This window comes from Peromyscus leucopus, chromosome 4, assembly GCF_004664715.2.
Source record: "Peromyscus leucopus breed LL Stock chromosome 4, UCI_PerLeu_2.1, whole genome shotgun sequence".
NCBI lineage: Eukaryota > Metazoa > Chordata > Mammalia > Rodentia > Cricetidae > Peromyscus > Peromyscus leucopus.
This window is the reverse complement of record NC_051066.1, coordinates 130948284-130960497: the sequence shown is the minus strand read 5'-3', so window position 1 is coordinate 130960497 and position 12214 is coordinate 130948284. Positions and strand designations below refer to the sequence as shown.

General features: G+C 48.7%; 1 protein-coding gene across 1 annotated transcript in view; it reads right to left on the bottom strand.

The window, feature by feature from the left end:
- Positions 1-253: 253 nt before the first annotated feature.
- Positions 254-12214, bottom strand: part of Chmp4b (charged multivesicular body protein 4B) — a 45370-nt gene continuing 33409 nt past the window's right edge. The window contains exons 2-5 of the mRNA XM_028888901.2: positions 4165-4342; positions 2523-2637; positions 1568-1694; positions 254-587 (exon numbers count right to left, since the gene is read on the bottom strand). Coding sequence (XP_028744734.1) covers positions 523-587; positions 1568-1694; positions 2523-2637; positions 4165-4342 — 485 coding nt within the window. The 3' untranslated portion in view covers positions 254-522. The remainder of the gene's footprint in view (positions 588-1567; positions 1695-2522; positions 2638-4164; positions 4343-12214) is intronic.

Here is a 12214-nt window from a genome sequence, read left to right as displayed (position 1 = left end):
CACAGGTGACAGACAGAGACACAGCTCTTGAGGAAACCAAAACCAGATGTGCTATGACGGCTGAGGACAAGGGGAAGCCTATCTATGGCTTTTGAAAAACGACTTTTCTGCCAGTACCATACGCATCTTACAGAGACGTGGGACAAGTCAGCTGACTTAAGGACACAGGCTACGGTTCCGGATCGTTTCAACTGCAAGTGGCCGACCCTTTCCACGGAGGATTCAGCAGTGGAGTTAGCGTAGTCCAGAAGCTCAATGTTGGATTTGCAAATACAGTTTATTTTACAGAAATTCAACATTATAAACAGCAGGCACCTCCCTCCCGCCCACCCCTCCCCCGCCCGCCCGCCCCTGGGCACAGACCATGCTATGCGAGAGTGAGCAGTGATGCGGCTACTGCTTTGGGTGAGAGCTGAGCGATGGAGGCTGCCTGCACCGCGTCCTGCCTGCCCCGCGCACGCACGCGCCTGCCCGTCGCACAGGCCACCAGAGTCTGTCCGGGCCCAGCCTAGGCTGGACCAGTTACATGGATCCGGCCCAGTTCTCCAATTCCTTCATGTCGTCGTCTTCCTCTTCCTTCTTCTTGACTGTGGAGACAGAAAGGGCGATTTCTGAAGGCTGGCTGGGAGCTGGGGCTGTGCTCCACTACATCTGCACACAGCCCTGTCCTGCGGCTCGCTGAGGCCTACAGCGCGCTACTCTGGGGCCCAGAGGCTGCCGCCCAAATTCAGGAAACCAGGCACACCGCTGCTCCCCTCAGCCCTCGTAGGGGCAGCCACACCAGGAGGGGCTGTCTTACACCGAGGGTCCGTCCCTCAGTCCTAAAGCACCCTGGGGTGGGGAGAGAGGCAAGACCATCCCTCCAAGAGATGCAATCCTTGCCAAGCTGACCCCATTTGGAGTTGCTGGAGCCATGCTCGGACAGCGAGGGGAGGGGCCTCTCTTAACCGTGGGTCACACCCTGTTCACACCCTGCTGGCAGGCCCTTGTCTCCACTCCAGATGGACAGTTCTGCCTTTTTAGGAGCTCTGTGTGGAGCACTCGGGAGAGGAAGAAGGAGAAAATGCAGGCAAGGAAACGATGGTTTTACAAAACAGGTCTCCAAACCAGCCCAGCCGGCTCTTTCCCGAGTGCACATGGCGCAGGGTCCTAGATGGAGCAAGACTTCAGTTCTCACACCTCTGCCCAGTGCCTAGAACTTTCCCCTACTCGGAGGTAAAAAAACCACTCTAGAACAGAAGCTGTTAGTTCCCACTCCCAACCCCACGGGGGACATGTAGCAATGTCTGGAGACACTGTAGTTGACACAACTCTGTGTGGCAGCAGTGGCTGCTCATCCGGTGGGGAGAAGTCAGGGGTTACGCTGTAAGACAGCCCCACCGCCCCCAGAATTATCTGGCCACGCCAGCAGCGCTGAGGTTAGGAAATCCTGTCCTGCAAATGATACTGGCATTACAGTCATCACAACACACCCTCTTTGGCTCAGAGCCCAAACCAAAGTCAACTGACCATGAGATCACCCCCTTCTCATGGTGCCAGGGTGTGTCCTGACTGTGGGCATACTCACCGGGTTTGGACGGTAGGGCTACAGAGGGGACATTTGGTAGCGGGACTGTTTCGGGCCCACTGATCTCCAGCAAATTCTTGTCTAGCTCCTCCTGTTCAAGTTCCTCCAACTCTGCCAAGAGCTCGTCCTGCAAAAGGAAGTGTGGTGAGACCTCCCTGCAGCCATTCCTCCCCTTGATGCCCAGTGACCCTTCTGCGGAGGTCACTGGCGCATGTATGCATCTGGGGTGCCACCTAGGAGTTTATTGGGAAGAAGGACTGTATCTTTTCATTCCTTTGCAGGGGGAAGTACTGGCAACTGAAGGCAGGACCATGCATACGCTAGGCAAGTACTCTACCACCCAGACTTTTTCACCTTTTTAAAAGTTTGAGACAGTCCTGTGGTCCAGGCTTCTTGCCCTCCTGCCCCGACTCCCGAGTTGCCGGGTTACAAGCCTGCGCCATCAACCCAGCACCGCCCGCTGCTTTTGCTCATCTGAGATTGGATTTTGAGTGTGGGCGTGTTTTGTCTGCACACCATGTGCACGTGACGCCCCCAACAGCAGGCATCAGGTCCCCTAGGACTGGAGTTACAGACTGTCGCTAGCTGCCAAGTGAGTGCTCACACCCTCTTCTGGACCTCCAGGAGAACAAGGCGTGCAAGTGGTGTACAGATATGCACACAAGCAGACATTCTTAAATGTAAAGTCCAAATGATCTTTTCTTTCTTTTTCCTCTCTTTTTTTGAGACAGGGTCTCATTGTTACTCTGGCTGTCCTGGAACTCTATGTAGACCAGTTGGCTTCTGCCTTTTGAGTGTGGGGATTAAAGGCATATGCCACTATGCCAACCATAAAATACATTTTAAAAGTTTAAAAAAAAACCCAGACTCCAAGGAGGTGCACACTGTGCCTACTGACATCCGAGCCTCAAGTTTGCCACTGAGAGACGCGAGTGATCTTCAAGAAACCACTTACCTCATCAAACTCTTCCCCAAAGCCTACAGGTTTGGAAATAGCTGTGGAAATCTCTTCTGCAAGTTCCTGCTGGTCAGCAATGTCCTGCATTAACTCGTCCACTTTATCGATGTCCCTTGAAGTGAAATGAACAGGTTTTCACGTTAGCGAAGGCCGGCCTGTGCCTGGAGCAGAGGCCCTGCTGCATGGCCTCTGCTTCTCCGCACTCAGTAGTTCTCCTTCTCCTTCAGGAAACTGCCTGTTATTACTGCCTTCCTCCCTCCCTTCGAAACGGAGTCAGGAGCTGGCGAGACAGCTCAGCCGGTGAGGTGCTTGTGCAAGCCTGGTGACCAGAGCTCTTGCCCCGGAACCCACAGAGGTGGAAAGAAAGAGCTGACTCCACGGAGCTGTTCCCTGACTCCCACACGCACCAGGCAAGGGCACACACACTCAAAATAAACGTCAAGTGGACAATCACAGAATCAAGCAGACATCATTTAGTCCAACACCGAAGGAAATCAGGCTTAGCACTAGGTGGAATCAAGCCCCCCCCTCCCAACACCTTCATGAACAGATTTATAAACAGATTTGAGACCACAGGACTTAACTCCTGTGCCAAGACCTCTTCTTCAAGCCCCAGGCAGCTCTAAACAGGAGGAGGTAAAAGCCACAGAACACAGCCGTACCTTCCCCACTCAAACACCTATGAGGTCCCAAAGGAAAGGCAAATGCGTGTGTTTTATACAGTGGGTGTCACACACTTAGTTATTCAGGATGATCTGTCTGTGTACTTCAAACATACATGCTATCCATTGTGCTCAATGTCTGGGAGAGCAGAAATAAAGGGATTCAGATTTCACCTGAACAGCACACTCCCACACCTCATGCATGGGAGGGCAATGTTCCTGCACCTCTTGTCTCTAGAGCAGAGAGTGGCAAATTTTTCCAGCCCACTAATAACTATTTCAACGTGGTTTGCAGAGACTGTTACACTCAGCAGCGCAGCTCCAGACAGTGTGTAAATGCAGGCCAGGCTGCTGTACAATGCAGGCCAGGCTGCACCCGGCCAGCCCTGAGGAGCTGGAACATGGCTGAGCAGCCAAAGCAGCAAGGGCTCCAAGCACCCAAGTGCCAGCTGAGGCCAGGCCAGGGACTACAACAACCGAGTGTTTTCACGGAAGACCCTGCCTTTACAACCGGAACCAGGCTGAGTATCTAGCTCTCAGGCCACTGGCACAGAACCGTCCCCAGGGCGGAAGGACCGCTGAGGGCAGAAGCAGATCGAGGGCAGCCATAGCCTGAGGGCAGGGAGAGGCAAACAGGTCCCTCAAAGCAGGCCTAAGGACAAACTCAAAGCCCTGGCAGGAAGCACACGTGCTAGGGCCAATCCCATCCCCGCTTAGCACAGGCAGCTTCCATCTCTGATGAACAGAGGCGGCTGAGAGGACCTTCTAAGGACTGTCCCAACTTGGAACTAGGCCTATCACGATAACCTAGCACCCGGCAAAGCAAGAGCAACAAAACCACTTCTCTTTCTGCTCCTGAGCTCTCGTGGAAGCAGGCAGCAGGCCTCCGTCCGCTCAAACTCCAAAAAGGGAGTCAACCACAACCAGACCAGCAACATCCTCCCTCCAGATGTCCCCTCCCCAGCAGTGGCACGCACATGTTGTCGTGGGCAGCCTTCATGGCCTTGGCGGCATAGCCCATGTTCTTGAGCACCTCTGTGTTGGTGTTGGCATTCTCCAGGGCCTCCCGCTGGAACTCGATGGTTGACAGGGTGCCATCGATCTGTGCCAGCTGCTTCTCATACCTCTTCTTGCGCTTCAGAGCCTGCAGGGCCGCTGGAAGGAAGAAAGCAGACTTGAGTATGCTTGGCATGGTGTGATGTCAGAGAGGACTCGGAACCCTCTCCCAAGTGCACTGTATGCACGGCAGCTGTTGCCCCTCTGTAAGAGGGCTAATGACGTCTCCCAGGAGCACATTCAATTTTCTAAGGAAAGGCACAAAGTTCACACACCTCACAATGCAGACAGGGGAGATGCACGCAAACACAGTTTAAATTCTCTGGCAACCCCATCTGCTGCAAAAATCAACCTATGGACAGGCTCCTAGAGTAAGAATGCATTCTGGGATCAAACTGCAGCTCACATACCCAGGTGAGTGGCTCAGCTTCCCTGCTAGGTTCACTGTGAGGAGTAAATGGGCTAACACACAGAGCAGCCTGGCATATTAGCAAAGCAGATAGCACACCAAAAAACCCCTGCCAGCTCTAATTATTATAAAGCACCATTCGGTGCCATTTCACACCAACTAAATGACAAAAATAATAAATGACTGTAGCAAATACTAGATCAGTTTGGTTAAAATGCTATGTCACACAAAGCCAACAGTTCTGCAAATTGTTATGCTTCTGAAAGTACAGTGGGAACAGAGGACAGCATAAAGATGTTTCTGGCTCTCCAAGCCAGTACTTTCTGTCTGGAAATTAACTGAACAAAACCAGAGAGCCCCATGCCTACTGGTGGCTAGTACAGCACTCTCTGTAACAGAAACCACATAAACAAACTGAGGACGGGTTCCTGCCATGAACAAATCTGGAGTTTAACCATTTGGTCAAATCAATGGTATTTGCTCTCTTAGCTCTCTGCCTGTGTAGAGAGAGATCATTTTGTCCGAGTTCCAGTCAAGGCAAGCATTTCAATAAGACCAATCTGTGGCAAAGCTAGGACCAATCTACATCTCCCCACTTTACATTCTCAGAAAGGTAGCCTAGCAGGTTTAGGCAGAAGGAACAGCTGGACTGGACTGGGTTGGGTCAGGGAAGCTGCACGTACATGCACTCATGCATGCATGCTCCTTCATCCAGGAGGTGTGTACCAGTTCCATTCCCAAAAGGTGCAGGTCACAATCACCTCCACTACAGAGGTGGTTTCTTTGTATGTCATAAAGGTTAACACGTTCCTTCCACTTCCAACTGTCTACCCTACAACATGTCCATGGGGTATATATGAATACCCAACACAAAACTGTAAAGTTACTTAAAACACTGCAAATTATCTTTTTGTTTTGGTTTTGGGTTTTTTTTTTTTCCTTTGGTAACTCAATTGTGTACTTCTCCACTGAGAACTCTGTAGATGACAGCATTGTGCCCAATGTCTGATGGTTGAAGATACCTGACTATTAGCCTAGGCATAGTTCTAAGTAAGAACCATAGTTCATAGTTCATAGTTCATCTGTTCTAAGAACCACTTGCCAATAACAATGGTTTGGCCTCAAAATAATTAGGTCTTTTGGTTTTTTGAGACAGAGTTTCTCTGTAGCTCTGGCTCTCCTGGAACTCTCTCTGTAGACCAGGCTGTCCTCAAACTCAGAGATCCAGCTGACTCTGCTTCCCAAGTGCTGGGATTAAAGACATGTGCCACCATACCCAGCATAATTAGGTCTTTGAAAGGGAACATTTAAATTGGTTAGGACTGGGGACACAGTTCAATACTAGGTCCAACTCCTAGCACTGCAGAAAAACCAACTCCCCCAGCCAGAGGAAGAGGATAAAGGCTCTCAACCTGCAGGTCACGACCCCATCGAGGATCTCTAATCAGATATTTACCTTACAATTCAGAACAGTAGCAAAGTTACAGTTATGAAGTAGCAATGAAAATGATTTTATGGTTGGGGTCACCACATGTGGTATTAAATACATGCTGTATTAAAGGATCACAGCATTAGAAGGGTGACCACTGGACAAGACAACCTGAAACAGACGAGAAGAGCGATGTACTGCCCCTCACTGAAGTTTGAAAAGCCACTGAATCTGCTGACTTAGATCTGGTCCTGAAGGACCGAAAGGGCAGACCCAGCCCCTTGTTGAACTTGTATGCGCATGCTGTGGAAGTCTCTCACATCAGCAACCCTGCAAGGTTTCAGCAGATGAGGAAACCGAGGTTCAGAGCGGTCCTACTACTCAGCCAGGATCTCCAGGCAGTAATTCCAGAGAGGGACTTAAACCTGGTGCGGAATCCAAAGCCAGTGCTTGCTATTCTGTTAGTGGGCTCTCGCCCTGGAGGGAGTCACCAGCCCAGCAAGAAGTGGCCAAGGAGAATAAATCCAACCATTTTTCTTAAAGTTTTCATGGCTCTCTGGCCCATACTACAGCCTCCTACATTCAGGGTCCTGCAGATGCAAGAGAAGGTCTTCCTCCATAAGCCTAGTCTGGGAACCCTAGCACCCGGCTGGAACAGTCACCCTCAACAACTACGGCAGCAAGCAGGACAATCAAGTTATCCAGGTCTGGGGCTACTTCACTTGTGACAGAAACTTAACACCCCCACCCCAATCATCCAGTGACTTCAAGCCTTCATTCAGGCCTTCTCAGGCAAGGCCCTCCATCTCCCAAGTGCTCCTTCCTCAGACTCCCCTGCTCCTTCTAGCCATTCCAACCACCCAGGGCTCAACTGAGAACAGAACCTGTCTACAAAAGACTCAGAAATGTAGCTCCATGGCTGAGTACCTGTTTAATCTCTAGTACCAAGGGACAGACAAACAGACGGACACAGGGACAGATGAACATACGTACACACACATATTCTCTCTCTCTCTCTCTCTCTCTCTCTCTCTCTCTCTCTCTCTCTCTCTCTCTCTCTCTCACACACACACACACACACACACACACACACCTACAGAGTATTCTGGAGTCTAAAAGGCTGTTTGTGTGGCGGTCACTTAATTACGTCACTCAATCCTCTAGCACCCTGTCGTAGCATAGAAACTCCAGATCACAGCCTAACATGGAGACTTGGAGCCCATAAGGGAAAACATTCTACAAGGTCATCGGCTGTTATGTGGGAGAGGACAGCTCTTGTCCCCTGCTCCCCACCAGCTCATACTTTTTTTTTTTTTTTTTGGTTTTTTGAGACAGGTTTCTCTGTGTAGCTTTGCGCCTTTCCTGGAACTTACTTGGTAGTCCAGGCTGGCCTTAAACTCACAGAGATCTGCTTGCCTCTGCCTCCCGAGTGCTGGGATTAAAGGCGTGCACCACCACCGCCCGGCTAAAACTAAAGTTATTATTTCCCTATTGACACCATTAGAACCACTTCATCTTTTTCTCTAGTACATTTTCTAGTTAGCAGTAAATCCTAGTATGCCAGATCTTAAATTTTCCTGATTATCCATCTCTACTTCTAAAATCCCCCAAATCCCAGGCATGATAGCACACCACTTTAACCCCAGTACTTGGGAGGCAAAGGCAAGTGAATCTCTCCAAGTTCAAAGCCAGCCTGGTCTACAAAGAGTTCTAAACCAACCAGAGCTACATGATGAGACCCTGTCTTAAAACCAATCAAACAACTAAATCTAAATATATATATAAATAAGCTGGGTGGTAATAGTGCACGTCTTTAATCCCAGCACTTGAGAGGCAGAAGCAGGCAGATCTCCAAGTTCAAGGCCAGGCCAGCCTGGTCTACAGAGTGAGTTCCAGGACAGCCAGGGCTACACAGAGAAACCTTGTCTCAAAAAATCAAAAAACAAAACAAAAAATAAATTATATATGTTTGGACATATATAATTATACAAACACACACACACACACACACACACACACACACACAAAAGCCCCCAAGAATAATGACTTAGAAGCAAATGCCAATACACCAGGGAATAAGGAAGCAAGCCCCAGTGAATGAAATGATGATTACTATCCGTCTTTGCAGACCAACATCTAACACACGGATTGGTGTGCAGTTAGTTAATATATGCCAAGTTGAATCTTGAACTCCATGTGTTTTCATATACAAATGGTCCCATCCTAGCACTTAAGGTAGCTATGTAAGGAGTACTGTATGCAATTTTCACTTTTTATTTACAATGGGTTTATCAGTGTAAGCGGAGGAGTATATATTCTATATAGGAGTCTTCAGGTACACTCCCTGCCTTTTTCTTGGTTCATACAACAGCTCCTTTTGCAAGCCCCTCACTGTAAGGTAAGCATGCAAAAGCTAGGTAAAGGTCCCCAGAAAATACCCTGGTCTCCAGGATGCCTGCTGCGGGCATATAAAGTTCATACCATTAAAGCAGTGGATTCCCCAGGCTGCTGTCTGTCAGGGACTATGTATGTGGGTTTTTTTTCCCCTCCTACCTCATATTTAACCTGTGTGTGTGTGCATATATATATATATATATATATATATATATATATATATATATATATTTGGTTTTTCGAGACAGGGTTTCTCTGTGTAGCTTTGCGCCTTTCCTGGAACTCACTCTGTAGCCCAGGCTGGCCTCGAACTCACAGAGATCCGCCTGGCTCTGCCTCCCGAGTGCTGGGATTAAAGGTGTGCGCCACCACCGCCCGGCTTAACCTATATTTTTCAACTACCTGACCACACTCTGAGAAAACCCCAAAATATGTTTCACAAGTAAAGTAACCCTGAAAAGTGCCATTTGCTCAGCATCTGGCCCCCAAGAATGGGTGTGAACACAGGTATCCCAGCACTTCCCGCACTTTCAAATGTGGGGCACTGCACTGGGGGATAACTCAGGGGACAGGTGCTCCCATGGGCCAAGTGACACATTCCTTTCTCAACACTGTCCAAGTAAAACTCCCTTCTTCCCACCTGGATATCTACTTGGGGTGGGGAGTTTGAGACAAGGCCTTTCTTATGCTATAGTTCAGGCTGGTTTGGAATTCACTGTAGTCCAGGTTGACCCTGAATCACCCTGCCTCAGCCTCCCAGGTGCTAGGATTAAGCTATGAGTCACCGTACTCAGCTCTAACCAGATTTCTTTCTTCTTTCCCCCTGTCCCCTCCCCCCCACCCCGGAGCTGAGGACCGAACCCAGGGCCTTGCACTTGCTAGGCAAGCGCTCTACCACTGAGCTAAATCCCCAGCCCCATCTAACCAGATTTCTAACCAGTCTTGTTTTCCTAAGTAGCCCAAGTCCACAGAGCCCAAATCCAGTATTTACATAAATAAATGCAAACTGGCTCACAAGGACTTGCCAACCTTCTTAAATTCTGGATGGTTATAGTAAAGAAAGAGCTTCGAGGCTAAGGAACAGCTGTTCATCAAAGCCAAATCTTCAAAGAGGAAGCATCCAAAGAAACCCATCTTCAGCCACAGAACTCAGTGTCATTTGTAAACACACTGGCTTTAACAGCAGAAATTTAACCCTGCTAACAGAAGTTTAAGAGGTTGTTTTTAGAAGAGAAAAAGTCTGTGAAATCTCCATATTTAATTATGCCTTTGCCAGTTCCAAGAGAGTAATTACAGCAGCAATTACAGAATCTAATAACCAGCTTTATTGGCTCTGAAAGCTGAAGCAAAAGCAACTGCAACCATGTTGACATAAACACTGGTCTCCAGACAGTTGCTTCATTAGCCCTCCTAACAGCTATTTAGACAGCGTGCAGGAGACACCCCAAGAAGCAGAGCAACTAGTAGGGAAGACATTCACCAGCACTGGATGCCTTCTACAAGGCGTCGACAACAGGGGCCATGTCAGGTCAGCACCACTAGGGAGGACTTCCTTTCTTCTAGGTGAAGGTCAACTCGATTCTCCTGGAAGAAGAGAGGTCTAAGTGCTTCGATCTGCCCCACATTCAGTATAGATGAAAACGGCCCAAAGCACGCCCATGCACTCCCTATGGACACGGAGAGCCCAGGAGCCAACTCTTACACAAGTAGATGGCAGTGTCTGAAGTTCTTCCAAGAGCCATGATCTACAACTGAATGACCATCAGAAGTGAAGGTGAGGTGGGGTGAGGGTCTGCACTTCCTTCCCAATCAGCATACACCACACAGCAAACACCAGCACAGTCCAGAAGATATTCGCCAAAAAAGACAACACTGTGCCTCCAGCATGAATGAGACTATGAAGACCCTCAGTGGCTTGGGCATGCAAGGGAGGACCACCACGGGCAGAGAGCCAAAGGCAGCTGAGGGGCCTGATTCACCTGCCTCTAGCCCTCTTTCAAGGGCTCTTACCTCACTCTGCTGTGAATGAAGATTTTTAGAGAACCATGACCTAGGAGACCGGAACTAGGCATCAAGCCACTGATCACTTGCTGAAAGCAGGCTAGGGGCTCATCTACCATCAGTCCTATGTATGAGAGCAAGACAAGACACAAAGTCAAAATCCCAGTTAACCAAAGTCAAAGGCGATCCTTCTGCAGGAACAGCGATCAGCCAGAAGAGAGGTTGGATCCCTTGGAGCAGAGTTAAGGGGGCCTGAGCCACCCAATGTAAGTTCTGGAAACTGAGCTCTAGGTCCTCTGCAAGAGCAGCATGCTTAACTGTGGAACCATCTCTCGAGCTCCTCTCTTTCATTCCTAAATTCTGCCCCTTGCAAATATTGTTTAAGATTTGTGCTGACCCATGGAAGAACTGAAAAATGACACCGTTCGCTCTCCTAAGTCCTCAGAAGAAAAAGAGGCCAGGCACAGTGGCTCACATCTGTAATTCCATGCCAGTCTGAGCAACAGGAAAAACAGGAAAAAAAAAAAAAAAGAGTTGACAATTGACCCAGGTCAAAGGTCTTTTCTCTGAGTAGTGCTGGGATTCTGCCTACAGTACCAGAAGGCTGGGCTAGGGTGGAGTTTTCATTTTCCTACCCTGTAAAAAGGCAGCGGGAGCAGCTTGGGCTTTAGAGTAAACACCAAGCTCTTTGGGAACCAGGTCCAGTGAGATGGACACTTGCCAGCAAACACGATGATCTGACGCAGATCCCCCAGGATCCACATGGTGGAAGGAGAGATATCATTTCCTACAAGTTGTTCTGTGATCTGTGCACATGCGCGCGCGCGCGCGCGCGCACACACACACACACACACACACACACACACACACCTCTAAATAAATGTTATAACATTTTTTTTTAAGTTCTCAGAAGCAAAAATGCACCTTTAAAGTCCAAACAGGTTGCTTTGTTTTAGGATCCCCTGAAGACCAGCCAGCCTCACTCTGACACAGCCTTAGAATGATACCCCAACATCATTGTATTTACTCCCACACAGCTGGGGAGTTCAGGTCAAAAGCACAGACACATTTTTCCAAGCAGCATCATTCTCGCGATATATCTCCTGCTCCCTAATTTGCTCTCCGTGGCCTGGAGCAAATGCACTCCATTTAGAGATGGTAAAAATAAGGACTTGTGTATGACCAGGAAATGGGAGTCCGAAAACCTGCTGACTTCATCAGCGGACACACAGGGAGTACACAGGCAGTACAGTAGTACTCTCAGCAGAGGAAGATTCTAGAGAAAAGGACTCTGATCTGTGTAACACAGACAAAGATGAAAGAAATAAGCCCCACAATAACAGCCTCACAGAATGCTGAGCCACCCAGAGGCACTGAGACAGCACATAGTGTGTTCTATGTACAACTGGATGAGACACCTGCATGGTCCAGCAAACTCAGGATCTGCTGGCTTACAGCATGGTATAACTGTGGCTTGGGAAGTCCAGCTCCACCATTATCACCCTGAGCCAATTTCATAATTGTGACGGTACCAATCTCAAGAGGTTATCTTACTGGTCAAAATGAAGTATGATGTGACATGCTGAGCAGAGTCTGATACACAGTAAGTGCTCAGAAAATATCTGTCACTGGTATATGTAACTGCGGAACTTCTGGACAGAGCCTATTTTAACAGGAAAATATAATCATCAGTCTCAAGATTAATAAAAAAGATCCAACAAAGCAAAATAAACAGTGT